Genomic DNA, 17,680 nt, shown 5'->3' with positions numbered 1-17,680 from the left:
TTTACTAAGAAACAGATGTTGAGCAACCTCGTGCACGCGGAGAACCGCGGCCCAGGGGGTAGGGGACACAGAAATGGCCAGTATCCTGGCTGGCCTGGCTGGAGGCCAGCCCAGGAAGGCCCCCATCCCGCTTTGTGCCTAGCATTTAGCACGTGCGTGCCATGCGTGCGCGTGTGTGCGCATACGTGCGTGCATGTTATGTGTGCGCTCATGGCTAGCCTGCCTTCCCTCCTCCCCAGCAGGAGAGCAGCCCTGCACGGTGGGGGTTTGTCTTTTGGCTTCGCTGCTGTGCTCCCAGCCACTCGGCACGGGGCACGTGAACCGTAGAAAGTAGATTTTCAGTGTAAGATGAAGTTCTTACTTCTAAGGGAATGTTTTATTTCGAATGTGGTATTAGTCGTGAAAACGATCCTATAGGATCCCGATGCAATTTTTATTTCTTACAGAATGCCAATTCCTGTCCAGTTGATCGAACCATATTTAAATGTATCTGTATTCGAGCTCGGTTTGGCGGTAAAATCTTGAAGAAGGTAAGTGCAGATGCTGTGCTAGAGGGCCCCTCCCCACACCTTATCATCATGTTGGTCCCTGTCTAATGGGAGAACGTGCGCTCACAAGCTGATTTGCTTTCCTGAAGTGAGTAAATACTGGTTAAGTGCTTTTGAGAAACCCGCGGAAGCGTCTGGAGCGTGAGCAGCGGCCAGAGGGGTGTGCTGTCTGGTCGACGGGCCCGCGTGCTGTGGGCGGTGCAGCTGGCGTGTCCCTCGCACTTCCTCTCCCCCACTCCCACAAGCCTTCTCTACAGCTCACAGCTTCTCTTCGGCCACGACAGCCACGGGGGAGGCCAGGCCCGGGCGAGGACGCCTGCCGTCTCGGGACCACGCATCTGCTGGTGCTGGGCCGGGGCGGGGCCGTGTGCCAGGGGGGCTGGGACAGGAAGTGGTTCTCCTTTGTTCTTTTGCTCGTCTGCTCGTGAGAGGCTTGAAGGGCCTGTCAGTGTCTTCTGTTGCTGAGGAGAAACGTTACAGAGACTCGAGGACACGCCTTCGACGTGTGTCGTGCAGCTAGCCGTAGACCTGCCGTTTTATTTACACGGCGCACAAAGCCGTAGATGCGCGGGGACTTGGCTCTTTGTGTGCAGATTTCTCGTGGGCACAGTGCTGGGCTGGAGGCGGCGGCTCTGCTTCTGCTCGTTCGGGTCCCCGTCACCTGTCCCAGACGCTGCCCTCCTTCCCTGGAACCGGGGCCTCCGTTTCCGTGTAGCCGGTCCTCACCTACCTGGAGCATCTGCCACCCAAGCGCATGTCCCCGAGCCCTTCCTGTGTGTGCAGGGAGCTGGGGGGTGGGGAGTCCAGGGGGCACACCGGCTAGTGCAGTTGGGGAAGATGGGAGAGTGACTCCACGTCCAGTGCAGACGGTGCCGGAGGCTGGGGAGGCCCCCGAGTCCCATCCTGGCCCCGGAGTAAAGGGCGGGCGAGCGAGCGGCGGGGTGTGTGACCTGGGGGGCTGACGCGGACGGACGGAGAGAAGCGCGGAGGCCGGGTCGTTCTGGGGCGCGGGGAGACGGGCAGGGGAAGGAAGCGTCTGAGCACCTGGTGCGTCTCAGGCCCTCGATCACGGAGTCTTGGCGGTCGCGCCTCCTCGCCTGCCCGTAGAGGGCTGTTCTCCGTGCGCAGCTGTGACCGCCGCTGCCACGGTTCTCGAGAGAATGCGGGCCTCCGGCTCTTATTCTCTTCCCTCTTCACGGCTCCAGCGCCGCTGCCCTGGGGGTCCCCACCTGCTTGGTCTGGGGACCTTCCATGGGTCGTCCTCTGTTTTCCGTTGGGTTCGCTGTTTCTCTCGGCTAACTGCCTGCACGTGGTTGCCGTGCGCACTTTGCCCCAGAGCCTCCGGGCCCGCGGAGCCTGCGTGCGTGTCGAGAGGCGGCTCAGTGTGCTCTGTACCGGCCCAGCAGCCCCGCCTCGGATTTGGGCTCCGCTTGTCGCTGACCGGCGGGGCTTCTCTGTTTCAGGTTCCGGTGGAAAACGCCAGAGCCGGCCGGGATGAGGAGGAAGACCCCACCTTTTGTGAAGTGTGTGGCAGGAGCGACCGGGAGGACCGACTGCTTCTCTGCGACGGCTGCGACGCGGGGTGAGCACGGCGGCTTCCGAGGCAGACGAGGCCTTCGTGCCCCGGTCCCTGCCGAGCCCAGCCTCTGAGACTGGAGTGTTAAGTTAACGTGTTAGAGGGAAGTCCTGCAGGGCTGCTTCTGTGCTTCGTACCCACAGATCTTCTCTGTGATGCTCAGGGGGGCCACGCCCCCCGGTATTCAGAACGCTGAACCCCAGGCCGCTGGTGGGTAACCAGCAGGTCTCCCAGGCTCTTTTGTTCCCACCATTTATATCCTCTACCCGTTCCCCCAAGATACTCTGAGGGGACTCACAAGATATTCTGAGGGGACTCGTGACGCATCGAGACTGCGAAAAGGTGAGGGGCACGTGAGAGATTGGGGCTGGGGGCCCAGAGAAGGGCTTGTGCAGGACCCCTGCTTTCTGTGAGGGCAGGTGACCCTGTGTCCAGCGGGCCCTGGCTCCTGGGAGCCTTTCTTGGGCCTCCTTCCAGCACAGGAGGCATTGCTGGGTGTCTGAGGAATTTTTCTGCCACCAGGCTGTGGTGAGAGGGCTACAGAAACTTCTCCTTTGGGGCACGAGTGGCAGAGAATCCCGTGAGGCTGGCAGGTTTGGAGCTTTCTCTTGGGTAACAGGTAGCCCCTCTGAGGCCTGGACTGAGAAGCAGCAGGAGGTAGGAAGTGTCACGCCCTGGTGGCCCAGAGCTGGCTCTGGAGGCTCAGAGTTTATTCCCTTTGACTGCTGACCAGAGCCCACCTTCCGGGTGCCTTCCTCCCCAGACAGATGCCACGTGCTGTGCGTTTTGTCTTCCTGAGGCACCTCCCAGGGACCTCCCTCTCCAGTCCCACCTCCTAGGCTCAGATACGCGCTGTCTGGTCTCCCTTCTTGCAAGGCTCTGCCCGTGCGGGTGCTGGATCGGTGCTCCAGTGTGGGGTCTCCGGGAGTCGCCTTGTCTGACAGCCCCCGCTCACTGGTGGCTGTGAGTCTGGCGGACAGGAGGGTGCTGCCTTGGGTGACAGAGCCAGCGCCCTGCTCTTGCTGTCCCTGTGCTAATTTACTGATGGGACCGAGTGCAAGCAGGAAGCTGAAGAAATGTGGTTTCGTAGGGACCTGGGGCCAAGAGGGTAGCTTAGCCCTCAGAACTCTGCTCACGCCTAAAACAGATCCTTTCCCGGTGTGTTCGTGGCCATTCTGGGCATGTGAAGGAAGGTCCTGGGACAGCTGGATGCCACAGGAGAGGCCATTCGAGGTGGGAAGAAGGCCTGCCTGTGGCCCTTGTCACTGGCCCTGCCTCTGCAGCCCACGGGGCCCCCCAGCCGAGTGCTAAACTTGGGTGTCTTCTGCTAGCCTTGCGGACAGCACTCAGTACAAAAGGTGCTGGTAGAGCTAAACGTTACAGCTGTTTGAGTGCAGGTCTTACGTGTCCAAACGTCCTCAGACCGTTAATATTTGCAGTCTGCTCAATTTGTTTTTTTAATGTTTTTTTATTTTTGAGAGAGAGAGAGAGAGAGCGCGTGCGCGCGCGCGGGAGAGGGACAGAGAGGGAGAGACAGAATCCGAAGCAGGCTCCAGGCTCTGAGCTGTCAGCACAGAGCCCGACGTGGAGCTCGAACCCATGAGCCGAGAGATCTTGACCTGAGCCCAAGTCAGATGCTTCGGTGACTGAGCCCCACAGGCACCCCTGCAGTCTGCTCAGTTTTTGTTAACGGTTGTTTTTTAACTTAAAAATCAAGTCTGAAATTACTCTACTATTCTTCTGAAAATAGAGTCATAAGGTTTTCTGTAGATAACAGGAATACGCCACATCCTTTCATTGTTACAGGAAGTAAGATAAAGAGCATCTCTGATTTTTTTAAACTTCTCTGTTTAACATAGAGGGGCAGTCACTAGGGAGACAGTTGACATCACCGCATCAGGTAGCCACAGCTGTCCTTGCTGGGTAGGCGGTCCATTCTCGGTGGCTGTGACTGCTGGGCAGAGCAGCATGCCTGGCACGGGAGCTATGCCCCCATCCTCATGGGCATCTTGTGGCCCTCACTGGGTGTGAGTCTACCCCGTGGGGTGACTGTGCTGGACGTAGGCTGGCCGGGTTGGGCACCCGTCACACGCACCAGTGGCCTCTGCTTGAGGCCCTGGAGCTTGTGTGAGGAGGACGTAGGGTGGCCCACGTTGGATCCTTGGAATGCTTTGTGAGATTTTGTTCCCGAGACCACGTAGGAGAAGATCTTCTGAGGCTGGAATCTACTTGGGGTTTTGGGGTGCTCCCTAGGACTTGACGCTGGGCTGAGTTACACTCCAGGAGGAGCCCCCTCACCCCCATCCCTGCGGTCCTCATGTGAGGTCCTGGCGAGGGGTTCATGGAGTGAGGGCTTCCACCTGGAATTCTGTGTCCCTGGCTGCTCGTGTGCCAGCACCGTGGGCAGTACGTGGTCTGTGAGCAGAGTTGAGTCTGCCCTCGTGTCTTCAGGGCAGGGTGTCCGCATGGGGTTTTGCCTGGCTCAGGGCTGTGTGGGGTCTTGGGATGAAGTTTGGAGCAGGCTGGCACAGGTGGCCCATGCCAGCGGTGACTCTTCCCAAACTGCTTTCCATGAAGACTGGATTGAAGCACCTGGAAAACCACGGTTAGGCTACATTTCCGTTTGCTTTCAGCAGACAGAACCTTTCTTTTTCCCTGAGCTTCTCAGACTGGAGTATGAAGTATAAGGTGTCAACATTTGAAACTCTCGGGGCTGCTGAGTGACAGCCGGGTTGGGGGAGGGCAAGCTGACGTCTGCCAACCAGAGATGAGCCTCCAGCCACAGTCAGGCGCCAGATCCCTGCCATGGTCAGCGGCAGAGCCCCCACAGGACGCAGTGGCCCGGGTCAGGTGGCCACTTTCTTAGCTCGGTCCGTCCACGTAGTGTGCCTCCCCTGCAGGGTTCAGGGGCTGTCAGGGCCCCTTTTGGTGAGCAGAGATCCCCAGCATGCCCCCGGGAAGGACTGCGGGAGTATCACCAGCCTGCTGTCTCCCATCTGAGCGCACCTCTGGGTGGGCTCCAGATGCCTCAGGGTCAGGCTCTGGGGAGATGACCCAGGCTGCCAGCAGCACCTTCTTGCTGTGTGCTTGTGGTGTCCCCTCTGCTGGGGAGAGGGAGCTCTGGGTCGCTCCCTTTCCTAAGGACCTGGGTCCACGGTGACCACCCTCATGACCTCATTTAATTCCCCCCTTCCCCAGAGGCCCCATCTCCAAATACGGTCACACTGAGTGTTTGCTTTCAGGGGACGCAGTCCAGTCTATCGCAGGGTGCACAGCGGCCTTGGGGCACATTTGGATGACCGTTGTGTGGCTCACTCGGTTACGGCAGGGAGACTGACACTTGTCTGCCACCCTTGTGTTCCGGTAGGTACCACATGGAATGTTTGGACCCTCCTCTCCAAGAGGTACCAGTGGACGAGTGGTTCTGTCCCGAATGTGCTGCCCCTGGAGCTGCTCCCACCGCTGGTAAGGTTTCCTTCTCAGGCAGGGCGTGCTGAGGGGGGCGGGGGGCTTCTCGTCTTGTGGGAGAACTTGCGGGGCTCTCCAGCAGGGCAGCCCAGGCTCCAGGGGGATGCCCCCTGCCTCCCACTCAGTCCCCCTGCCAGGATGGGGGCGTGGCAGCCCCACATCAGTCCAGGGTTTTCTTTCTTCCCAGATGCAGGTCCCGTGAGTGAGGAGGAGGTCTCCCTGATCTTGGCTGACGTGGTGCCCACCACCAGCCGGCTTCGGCCTCACGTGGGGAGGACCCGTGCCATTGCCAGGACACGACAGAGCGAGAGGGTCCGAGCGACCGTGAACCGGAATCGGATCTCCACCGCCAGGAGAATCCAGGTGGGTGCGCACGACGCTGTGGCTGCGAGGCTGCTCCTGGTTCAGCCCCTCTGGGGGCCGCCCGCCCCGTCTTGGTGCACCTTGGCTGCCCAAATGCTCTGGGTGGTGGGCACAGCGGAGGGGTGCGGACGGCAGGGTGGGGCCTGCGAGGGCAGCGGCGTGCACCTGCGGGCGTGTCCTGGCTGCCGTGCGGGGAACCGAGCCCGGCAGGCCCGAGGGGGCAGGAGCAGAGAGCTGGTCTCTTCCAGTCCACAGTCCTGCAGGGAGGGCCCCACGCCGACCCTTCCAGCCTCCCTCCGGGTGTGCGCCCCGTCCTGTAGCAACACCAACCGGGGGCAGCAGTGCCTGTCACAGGTCGGCGTGCTCACCCAGGGGGGCGTCAGCCGATGGGGAGGGGCGGAGGACTTTGTGGGGGCTGGTGCCCCACGCCATCACCCGCTCCTGTGTCCACCTGGTGCCCTGCTCTGGCTGCTCTTTCCTCTCTCTCCCTCGATCTCCTCTCTCTGGTCCCCAGACTATGCCGGCTGGCTCTGCACCGGCACGGCGTGCTGACTCGTTGGCACTGGCTGTGCCGTTGGCTCCTTGCGGCCTTCCTGGCCCTCATTCTTTATTCTCACCCTGAACTTGCTTCTCAGGAGCACCCCCCCACCCCTCCACCCCCGGCCCCGTAGTGCCCACAGGAAGCTCTTGGTGGCCGTCTGGCTTTTGCGGTTAGCCTGGCGGGGGTGTGTGCAGGGTTGTCCCTCGGGGGCTCCCCGGCAGGAATGCCCAGAGTCCTCACGGGGCACAGCGGGTGGTATGAACAGTCTGAGGGCAGTCGCCTTGCTGACGGCACCCTCCTTCCCGTGTAGCATGTCCCACGGTACCTCATGTCTTCTCTGCTGGATGAGACCATTGAGGCTGTCGCTGCCGGTCTGAGCACTGCCGTGTACCAGCGCCCCGTGGCGCCCCGAGCCCCCGCAAAACGCAGGAGGAGAGCAGGTAAGCCCGGGTGTGCTGGCTCGGTGAGGGCCGCACGCTCGCCCCGCAGGGCCTTCCCCCGGAGTCCCTCCTGCCGCCGTCACCTGGGTTTTCAGGTAGCAGAAGTGGCACACGGACGTCTTGTGGGCCAGCTGGGTCTGGTCCGCGTCATCCTTGCGAACACCCACTGTGGGCGGTGAGGTCCCTGCGGCCATGCTCTCTGCGTGCGTGTCGGGGCCACTTGGCCTTCATGTCGTTGGTCAGGAAGCTTCTGGAGAATTTGGCAGAATTGCCTTTTCTTTTCCCTAAATGCCACAGTAGATCAGGAAGACCCCGGTTCTGGACTTTGCTGTGTGGGAGCAATTAACAATGATTAATTCATTGCTTTCTTGCCACGTGTCTCCAAGCTGTGCGTTCTTCAGCTAGCACTGTGCTCCCAGGGGCCCTTTTCCTTCTCCATCACGTGTGACCAGTGCGGCCTCACGGACACCTGTCTTATTCACGTCTTATGATCCGAGGTCTTTAAAGTCCGCTTCATCGAGATAAGAGTGTGGTGTGTCCGCTCCGTGTGGTTCCGGGTTTGACAGACGTAACGTCCAGCTGGCTTGGCCCTGTCCGTCCCAGCCCCGCCAGCCAGGTCCCAGCCCCGCCAGCCGGGTCCCGTCCCGGGCGGGTTCCGTCCCAGCCGGTTCCCGTCCCAGCCCCGCCATCCGGGTCCCGTCCCAGGCGGGTCCCGTCCCAGCCGGTTCCCAAGTCCCAGGCAGGTCCCGTCCCAGCCCCGCCAGGCAGCCCTGCTGTCCTCCTCAGCGCTGGGTGTCAGTTTGGTGTGTTTTCAGACTTCACGTAATGAGACCTTTGTGAGGTGCTGAGTGTGCTCCAGCTTAGCGTGTGTGGTTATGGGTGCCAGTGGCTGGCAGTGGCTGGCTGGCTGGCTTCTGCTTGTTGTTGAGGGAGCGCCCCCCCCCCCCACAGTCTGCCCCCCCACACACGGAAAGGCCGCACTTTGTCCCCTTTGCTGTCGAGGGTTGACTTTGTGTTGTGATCACGGCCGTGGAGGACAAAGGCGCGAAGTCCTGCCCGTTCTCGTACCCGTCTCCTGTGGGCAGGGTTTCATTTCGGGTCAGCACAGGACCCGGCTGCTGGCTCATTGGGTAGATGTGCGTCCCAGGTCGCGTAGCACTTCGTACCCCTGTCGGCAGTCTGTGAACCAGAGTGCTGCGCGTCCTCGCCCACGCAGGGACCGGGCGGCGTGTGTCCTCACCATGCCAGTGAGCTTTCCTGTGACTCGGTATGTGTTGGACGTGCCCTGTGTCCCCCGCCGTCAGGGCGGAGACCCGGTGCTGTCCCAGCTTCCTGCTTGGGGCTGTGCTGGAGTGGCCACCTGTGTCCGCGTGCCTCGTGTGGCCTCTCCCCTTTCTCGGGGATGCTCTCTCCTGTCCGCCGGAGCAGGACTCACAATAGCAAACTGAGCTCCGTGCGAGTTCTCTGCCAGGGGTCGGTCATCGCTCCCGGCTGTTGGAGCTGGGCAGTCCACACCACGGTCATACCGTTCCTGAGGTTTTCCTCGTGTCTCTCGTCTGTGTCTCCTTGTGTTAGAAACTCGACCCCTCGGGGCCAGCACCGTGCCTGCTCGCTGATTCTCCATTAGACAGTGGCCTCAGGGTCACGGCTGGGTCGTGCCGGCGCTGAGCAGGCAGGACTGACTGCAGGGGTTTTCCCCTGTCCCTCACGTGCACACCACCAAGCCCCTGGTGTGCACTCTACCTGTGTGCGGGCAGCTGCATAGATCTGTGCTTGGTTGTGCCTTTTTGCTGGTTTGGTTTTCTTTTGTTGGCTTTGCTAGTGAGTTTTTTAACGCTTTTTATAGACTTTTGCCAAAGTGGTGGAAACATTGGGACGAACGAGTGGAGTCCCCACGGAGCCAGCCTGGCCTGGCCTCCCTCTCCCTCACTCACCTGCTCCCTCCCAGGAGCCCTGGAAGCACGGCCTTTGTGTCTTTTCTTTTCCTTCCTTCCTTCCTTTCTTCTTTCCTTCCTTCCTTCCTTCCTTCCTTCTTTTTTCTTTTCTTTTCTTTTCTTTTCTTTTCTTTTCTTTTCTTTCTCCTTTGGTTTTTAAAAAAAAAAGTTTTTTTAATGTTTATTTGCTCTTGAGACAGTGCGAGCAGGGTAGGGACAGAGAGGAGGTCACAAAATCCGAAGCAGGTTCCAGTCTCTGAGTTGTCAGCACAGAGCCTGACGTGGGGCTTGAACTCACGAACCGTGAGATCATGACATGAGCCGAAGTCGGACGCTTAATTGACCGAGCCACCCAGGCGCCCCGTCTTTTTTTTTTTTAATTTTTTTTTTTCAACGTTTTTTATTTTATTTTTGGGACAGAGAGAGACAGAGCATGAACTGGGGAGGGGCAGAGAGAGAGGGAGACACAGAATCGGAAACAGGCTCCAGGCTCCGAGCCATCAGCCCAGAGCCTGACGCGGGGCTCGAACTCACGGACCGCGAGATCGTGACCTGGCTGAAGTCGGACGCTTAACCGACTGCGCCACCCAGGCGCCCCATCCGTCTTTTTTTTAAGTTAAGCACAGTATCACTGTTGCACCTGGGAAGGGGAACAGTAATTCCTTAACCCCATGAGTCTGTTAGTATTGAAGGTTCTAATTGTATCGTAAGTGAGGTAGAATTTTTAAAAATAGTATATTTGAATCCAGAGCCAAACAAGATCCACGTTGCACCAGCAGCTGTGCCTGGTAAGTGTCCCTGTGTCGTCTTGACAGTGGGGGCACCGGGTTGCCCGTACGCGCTGCTCCCCGGCGGGCAGAGACCGCAGGCCGCTGGTGGAGCTGTGCGTCCTTAGCTCTTTGCTTTTGTGTTTGCCAGCTGCCCGGGGAGGGGGCGGGGTGGTGGGCAGCAGTGACTGCTGGGCTCCCTGGCTGCGGTCTCTGCGCTCCACGCTCAGCTCAGACCCGCGCTCGCACCGAGGAAGGTGCAGAGAGCCTTTGCTCCTGGCACTGGCTGCTTCCCACTCCTGCGGTTTTTGTGGGCAAAGCACTTAAGGCGTTGGCTTGTTTCCTTTCTTGACCAGTTCTCAGAACCACCGCGTGGCTAGTAGCCTCCTCAGCAGCGATCACGATCGCTTAGGGTTTTTAGCCCCATCGTGAACTTAGGGAGCTAGATACACTTGATGTGTTTCAATAGCGTACGTCACGAGGGCCGATCCCTCTGTCTCCTTAGAATCCCCTCCTTCCAGGCTGAGGTCCCTGCGGTTTTCCAGGGGGTGTTGGAGTGTCCTAGAATTAGGGTCCCCCGAGCCCGTGGTGGCACCCGTGAGGAGACGGACCCACCTGAAGCCTGGGTGTTCGTGCACTTTAATCTCTGGGATGTGTTACTGGAAATACGTGGCGGTTTTTAAGTCTGTTGGGAGGAGTCCTCTGGTCAGATCAAGCAGACACAGATCTTTTGTTTCATTTTACTAACTTGGTCGTCAGGGGGTTTTTTGTTTGTTGTTTTCCCCCCATTTAATTTTGTTTCATAACGATGTAAAATATTTACTGGTGACAAAAGTCAGATTTACGGATCAGAGCGAACTCCAGAGTCACACTCTGTCCTTGCTGTGCGCTGCGTTCCCTCTCTTGCTCCTTTGTGAGGAAGCACTGTTTTTTCGTGATTTCTCCATTTAAAAACCTGAAGCCACTACGTATAGTTGTCTGTGCCGGGTCCTGGCAGTGCACGGCACGTCCGTGGAGGGGGACACGTGGGGTGGGGTGGGGTGGGGTGGGGTGGGGTGGGGGCCTGAGGGCGCACAGTAAAGCACAGACTCTCAATGTCCTCTTTGTAGGGAGACGGAAGAAGGTGTCAGGAAGAAGGAAGACCCAGTCCAGGTCGTCTGTGAAGAGCAGGGGCTCCGGGACGAGGTCTAAGAAACGCCAGGGTCGTGCCAAGAAGAGAAAAGGGAAGAGGTCAAAGGTAGCCCCTCGGATAGCGGGGTGGGACTCAGACGAAGCCTCCTTTCTTGTTTACTTAGAGAGTCGCTGATAAACATGAGCCTTTTCTGCAGCAGAGAGTAAAGGTGGGGCTGGGACAGGAGTTTTGCCAGGACCCTTTGGAGCTGGGCATCCGGAGGGAGGGGTCGTGTGCAACTCCGGGCACCCCAGAGGTGGGCCCTGTGGGGTGCGAAGGGGCAGACAGGCCAGAGGGTGGGGAGTGGACGCCGTCCCAGGCTGTTCCTTACCCTCGTTCGCGTGTCTGCCACGGGCCTTCTGAGTGTGCGCGCGCCTCCCCTCAGAGCGGGTGAGCGCCCGCCTGTGCTGTGCGTCCTGCTCCGTGGTGTCTGTCCTCGCCCCAGCTCCCGGGCTGGACGGTTAAAGCACACCAGTACATAAAACATAAAAAGCTCAGTTGCAGCCAAGCGTTTGCCGCGTCCGTGTGTGAACTCCTGCTCAGGGTCGTCGCCTTTGCCTGGTTAACACACACGCACATGGTATACGCTCACATAGACGCTTCTGTTAGTTTTCGGCGGGGCATTCGAGCACCTGCTGTGGTGGTTCGTCCAGACGGAACTCCTGGAGGGACGGGAAGCCGAAGCTGCGGCCGCACGTGGGTGTTGGCACGCCCGCTTCCCGCCGTGCAGACGTCAGCCCTCTGGCTCACTGCCCTTCACGCCCCGAACAGAGCCCGACCGCGAGTGTCAGCGTCTCCCTGCCAGGGTGCCCCAGGGGCTGCTGCCCGCACGTGCTTGGGGTGGGAGCGCCCGCCCCCCCAGCCCTCGTCCTCGGGTGGATGGACATCACCGGACGGTGGTTTTGCGTTGCGGGGGTCGGGGCTGTCGGGATGTAGTCCTCAACTCTGGGGCAAAACCTCTGAAACGCTATTGTTCCCCCACTGGAAGCCGTCAGCTGTGGTTTAGCGCTTCCTCAGTCTGGTGTGTGTTGTGCAGACTAGTCCTTGCGCTGGTGTTTCTAGAGCCTCACTCACCCTTCCTGGTTTTTTTGTGACTTCGGTTCAGAATGAAGCCACAGCTCGGTCCCGCATTGCACGGACGCTTGGCCTCCGGGGTCCCGTCCGCGGGGCCTGCACCCCGTCAGTGCACAAGCCTGCGGACCCCTCTCTGGGGCTGATGCGTGCAGACATCGGGGTGGCCACTCTGTCGCTCTTCGGAGACCCCTATGAGCTGGACCCCTTTGACAGGTAACCGCAGGGAGGGGCTTCCCCCTCTTTTCGTGGACAGTGGGCCCCAGATCCCACGTTTGTCAAGAGAGGGTGACGGTTCCTGAGTCTCCCACCCTCGTCGGACCCCCCCCAGGTGGTGCCCAGAAGGGACACCGTAGGTCCTCAGCCACTAACAGGGAGAAAGGTGTTCTGCGTGTCGGTCCCTGCTGCCCTGGGCCCGCCCAGAGGTGCATGCAGCTGCTGACCCGAAGCTGCTACGTGGGTCCCGTGTTCGGGTTTGGGGCACAGGTGCCGCCATGTGTGCGGTTGAGAAGGGGTCTCCTGGGCCTTCCGTGGGGGTCACCGCTCCTGTGGCCCGTGTGCTCTCTCCAGCAGCGAGGAGCAGTCTGCGGACCCTGCTTCCCCTTTGAGCGCCAAGAGGAGGGTTCTGTCCCAGTCGGCACTGCGCTCTCACCGGCCGGTGGCCAGGCCCGTGTCCGTGGGGCTCTCCAGGTGTGTGCCAACAGGGACGGTGGTCGGGGGAAGGGGGGGGCTGGCGCACCTCCTCTCCCGGGGCCCCTCCCTTGACCGTTTGTCGAGGACATGCCACCATAAAGGGCACGAGGAGCAGGAGGAAGGCTGCAGGTGCTTGAGACTGCTTCTGCCCGCCCACCTCTGTCACAGGGCTGCTATCCAGGGCGGCCACCCCTGGCTGGGTGCTTTCCTTCTATTTCACTCCTGATTAAAAAAAAAAAAACAAAAAACGAAACGAAAAAACCAACAAAACTAGTAAATAGCCTGCCTGTTGGTAGCAGTTGGGGCCACAAGCACCAGAGGATTTCACCTCCAGGCAGCCTGCTTGCTTGGCTTTTGTCAGAGCTACTGGGGGCAGGGGTGTCTCATGCCCTCCCCACACCGAGGTCTGGCAGGGCTGGGACCTGGGGGGCGGCAGGGGGGCACGGGGAGGCAGCAACGGGTCTGTACCTGCAGGAGGAGCGTTCCCGCTGCGGCGCCTGAGCCAGAGGTGGACGAGGCCCCCGTCCCAGACCTAGTGGGGAGCATCCTGTCGGGCCAGAGCCTCCTGATGATGAACGGTGCAGACATCACCATCCACCGGGACGGCTCCCTCAGTGCCAAGAAGGCAGGTGAGGAGGCCTCTGCGTGACACCCAGCGGAGCCTGCGGGGGCGCCCTCTCTGCCTCGATGCTCGGGGCGGTTGAGAGGGGCATGTGAGCCACGGGTCCTGACGAGACCGTTGAACTAAAATAGGTTTCTGTTCAAAACGTACCTAAAGGCAGTTTTCTACGCGAGGTCATGTTTCTATTAAGTCAACATCGCTTTCTGGACAGAGTTTGCAGGCTGAGAGTATAGATGATGGTGGGGTCTCCGGGCAGCCCACAGACCCTGCGTGGCTGGCATGTGGCTGGCACGTGTTCTCACAGAGCCCACGGAACCGGCTGTGCGGAGCCCTCCCCTGCACGTCCGGGCCCTGGAGGGTGTTCGGGGTTGGGGGTGCCCAGCCATGGGGGGCAGGGCAGCGCAGAGCCGGGCGGCCCCTCCCGGGCCCCCCTGTGTAACAGGCACAGGCGCTTCCAGCGGCCAGTGAGCACTGCTCGTGGGTGTGGCCGGGGGGCCTCTCACCCCGTGCCCCCAGGAGCACAGGGCTCTAGCCCAAGGAGTGAGTAGGGATAGGAATTTAAAAGCCCAGCTTCTAAGAGAAAGTCATCTCGATCTGGACCAACAAAATGACCGCTTTTTAAAGGAGGCAGTGGAAACTGATGGCCACTCACTCTCGTGTCTTTCAGCACCCGTTTCCTTTCCGAGAAGCTCAGGCGCTCCACCCCGAGGGGGCAGAGGCCCCGGAGCCTGCCTGCTGCCCGGAGCACCACGCTCAGGCAGCGGGCTCCAGAGTGCGGGGCTGCGCTGCCACGGCGGTCCCACCCCCTCCTGCGTCCCCGCTCTCACCCCAGCGGCAGCCGTGAGACTGGACTCCTCTGTGACCCCTCCGTCAGGTCAGGCTCAGAACCTGTCAAACGTAAGCAGGCCTGGCTTAAAGCACAGTGACGCCCCTGGATGTGATGGCGACAGCAGGCATGCTCGGCCCCTTAGTTCTGTGTCCTCTAAGACCTCGGGCAGCTGCTCTCACTTGCCGCGTGCCAGTGCGCTGCAGGGACAGGCCGTGAAGCCAGCTCCCAGGAGGCCCAGCATCTCAGAGCTACCCAGGATACCGAAGGTCAGAAGGGAGGACGGTGGCGGCCGGCGGGCGGATGCGGCCCCCACCAGTGAGCAGCGTGTTGAGATCCCCAGCTCCTGCATCAGCCGGCTCACGGGCAGGGAGGGCCCCGGGCAGCCCAGCCACGGGGCCCGTGCAGAGGGCGAGCCCAGCAGCAGGGGCCCACAGGAGCCTGGCACACACTCAGGGGGTGGATCCCAGTCCCCCGCCACGCTGGGACCCTCAAAGGGGAAGGGTGTCAGCTCGACCTTCGAGAGCTTCAGGATCAATATTCCCGGGAACACGGCACATTCCGGCAGACTCTCTAACCCCGGCTTTTGTAACACGTTCCGGCCTGTCGACAATAAGGTGCAGAGGAAAGAGAACCCCGCTCCCCTCTTCTCCATCAGGAAGGCCAAGCAGCTCAAGAGCGAGATCTACGACCCCTTCGACCCCACAGGCTCTGACTCCGGTTCTGCCGGCAGCAGCCCCGAGCGCCTGGGCTCTGGCCTCCTGCCCTCTGAGATCACGCGCACCATCTCCATCGACAGCCCAAAGGCGCCGGCGCTGCAGACCGTGCGCTGTGTCACCTCCTACACGGTGGAAAAGGTCTTTGGGACGGAGCCTGAGTCCCCTCGCGGGTCCTCCACCAGCGTACTCGAGCTCCGGGGCGAGGGGGCTGCCGAGGGTTCCTCCGACCTGGAGCGCGAGGGCCAGGGCGCGGCCTCCAGAGCGCAGAGGCCATCCCCCCCAGAGCCGTGGGAGGACAGGGACCAGCTGCCCTGCAGTACCTTCTTTGGCTCCGAGGAGCGGACGGTGACCTGCGTGACCGATGTAGAGCCGGGGGCACCACCCAGCCCAGGCGCCCCGCAGACAACTACCCACAGGGTTGTGGAGCTGAGGCCCCCATCCTGCTCCCGCTCCACATCCAGCTCCCGTGGCAGGAAGAAGGCCAAGAGGAAGCGGGCTGAGGACAGGGAGCACAGGAGGACCCGCTCCGGCTCCCGCTCAGGCTCCCGCTCTGGGGAGAGGAGCTCACGGTCGGTGTCTCCACCGGTGGGTGAAGGGCACCCCAAGAGGCAGCAGCCCAAGGCCCGGGGCCGCAGGTCCTCCAGTGACCACTCCAGCAGCCGTGAGCGAGCCAAGCGGAAGAAGGTGAAGGATGAGGGCAGGAGGAGGAGGAGGGACTCTTGGGGACGCGGCCGGCGGCGGTCACGGTCCCGGTCCCGCTCAGGCAGCCCCGGCAGCTCCTCCCATGAACGCAGGGAGAGCAGGAGGAGGAAGCGGAGGCGGTCGGGGTCCAGGTCTCGGGGGAGGGAGTGCTCCCCCCCCAGCAGTCTGGAGAGGGCCCGGAGGCACCGGCACACAAGGGAGCGGAGCCCCCGGGAGAGGAGCCCTCGGGAGCGCCCCCGCGTCAGGTGGAGCTCCCGGGAGCGGAGGAAGCGCAAGTCCGGGTCTCCACGGTCGCCGAGCACGGAGCACAGGTCCCGGGAGCACCAACGGCCTCGTTCCCATGAGAAGCGGCCGAGGCCTCGCTCTCCAGAGAGGAAGTTGGTGCCCCCTCCCCAGGAGGAGCAGAAGCCCGACAGGGAGCAGCCGGCCAAGCCACTGGTCTCCGTGGGAGCAGACGCCTCTCCAGCAGGGGCCGAGGCCCACAAGGAGGCCCCGGATGTGCCCGCGGAATGTCCACCCGAGGACCTTGATTACGGAGACTCTGTCGAGGCCGGGCACGTCTTTGAGGAGTTTTCAAGTGATGCTTTCTTCCTGCAGCTTGATGACATGAGCTCTCCGCCCTCCCCAGAGAGCACAGATTCCTCCCCAGAGCGAGACTTCCCACCCAATCCAATGGTGCCCCCAGCCAGCCAGCAGCAGGACCCTGCCCTGGTGGCTGTCATCAGACGCGAGGTGGCACTGATCCACGATGACGAGGCTGCGCAGCCCCTGCCCCAGGCACAGGGCCCCCAAGAGAAACCCTTGCTCCAGCAGGATGCTGCTGGGGCTGCCACGGCGCCTGGCACCCTGGGAAGCCAGGCTGGGGTCGGGGTGCCTGCGGGGAAGGAGGAAGGCGCCTCTCAGACCCCCTTGCTGCGGGCAAAAGCCCTGGTGAAGAGAGTCACCTGGAACCTGCAGGAAGCGGAGAGTGGTGTCCCTGCCGAGGAGCGAGGCCTGCGTGAGTAGGGTGGCAGGGTGGCCAGGGCAGCGTGTGAGGATGGGGGTGGCCCGGAGTGGCCACCAGTATGTGGGGGCGGTCTTCTCTCCCTGGGTGGTACATGGACCTCTTTGGTCACTTCAGTAGCGTAGGCCATGGGGCAGGGAGATGGCTGCAGCCTGGCCCGTGGTCCTTGCTGCTGGGATGCTTTTCTGGAATTTCCCAGCCAGGAAGCAGCCTGTGGCCCAGGGGTAACCACAGAGCACCCACCTCCCGTGTTGGTCCTCAGGAACGCCGCTCCACAGGCCTCAGAAGCCCCGGGAGGGGGCCTGGGAAACGGAAGACGTGGGGCCCTCGGTGGTGTTCCAGCAGGCATCCTTCTCTGAGCCGCCTGCCCCTGGCTATGCACATGCAGAGTCTGGCTTCCCGGACGCCGAGCCCGCTCAGGTAGGTGCCTGGGCCGGAGGGGCGTGGTCGTGTGCCGGGCCACACAGGCTGTGCCGGGCTGGGGCTGAGGGACTTCCCCCTCTGCCGGGGATCTTCCTGCCGGGAACCTGAGGTCTGTGCTGAGTGATCTGCATTTTTGCCCAGGTTTATACCCCCAACCTGCCCACCGCCCCAGCTCTCCCTTTGAGTCTCCCGCCCTACGTGCCAGCCAGCCAGCCCACGGTCCAGTTCATCCTGCAGGGGAGCCTCCCGCTGGCGAGCGGTGGGGTTGCACAGAGCCCAGCCCCGGCGCCCACTGCCCCGACCACGGCTTCAGAGCCGGCCGGCCACGCCACTGTCGCTGGCAACTCCGAGGAGAGAGCAGCTGCTCCCAGGCCTGCCGCGGAGAAGGCCAAAACCGAGGAGGTGAGTGTCCGTCTTCCTTTCTCAGGGGCGGGCTCCTCTCCTCAAAGGGTGCCCCCAGGGCCAGGTGGTCACAGGTGTCCTTGTTCTCAGTACATGAAGAAGCTGCACACGCAAGAGCGGGCGGTGGAGGAGGTGAAGCTGGCCATCAAGCCCTTCTATCAGAAGAGGGAGGTGACAAAGGACGAGTATAAGGACATTCTCCGCAAGGCAGTGCAGAAGGTGGGTGCGGGCGGGCGGGCGCTGCGCCCTGGTCAGGTGTCCCCGGGGGCGGGTCTGTGCTGTCACCCGCTGATGCGGGCTCTGGAAGGTGCTCCAGCCCGGGGTTGTGCAGCCAGGCCTGGGGTAATATTGGTGTGACCTGGCCACCAGGGGCCGGTTGTGTCCCGTCACTCTAGCTCGTAGGTGCTCAGG

General features: G+C 61.5%; 1 protein-coding gene across 9 annotated transcripts in view; it reads left to right on the top strand.

The window, feature by feature from the left end:
- Positions 1-17,680, top strand: part of PHRF1 (PHD and ring finger domains 1) — a 30,626-nt gene that overhangs the window by 11,889 nt on the left and 1,057 nt on the right. For 7 of the 9 annotated variants that reach the window (XM_042904448.1, XM_042904453.1, XM_042904446.1 and 4 more), the window contains 13 exons: positions 447-530; positions 2,012-2,130; positions 5,492-5,589; positions 5,780-5,955; positions 6,807-6,936; positions 10,747-10,874; positions 11,914-12,095; positions 12,450-12,569; positions 13,047-13,201; positions 13,862-16,438; positions 16,707-16,864; positions 17,009-17,269; positions 17,360-17,488. In XM_042904448.1, the coding sequence (XP_042760382.1) occupies positions 447-530; positions 2,012-2,130; positions 5,492-5,589; positions 5,780-5,955; positions 6,807-6,936; positions 10,747-10,874; positions 11,914-12,095; positions 12,450-12,569; positions 13,047-13,201; positions 13,862-16,438; positions 16,707-16,864; positions 17,009-17,269; positions 17,360-17,488 (4,317 nt within the window). The remainder of the gene's footprint in view (positions 1-446; positions 531-2,011; positions 2,131-5,491; positions 5,590-5,779; positions 5,956-6,806; positions 6,937-10,746; positions 10,875-11,913; positions 12,096-12,449; positions 12,570-13,046; positions 13,202-13,861; positions 16,439-16,706; positions 16,865-17,008; positions 17,270-17,359; positions 17,489-17,680) is intronic. The other 2 variants (XM_042904454.1, XM_042904452.1) reach the window with 1 other exon arrangement.

The sequence above is a fragment of the Panthera leo genome, chromosome D1, assembly GCF_018350215.1.
Source record: "Panthera leo isolate Ple1 chromosome D1, P.leo_Ple1_pat1.1, whole genome shotgun sequence".
Lineage (NCBI taxonomy): Eukaryota > Metazoa > Chordata > Mammalia > Carnivora > Felidae > Panthera > Panthera leo.
Note: the sequence above shows the minus strand (reverse complement) of the source record. Positions and strands in the feature narration are given on the sequence as shown.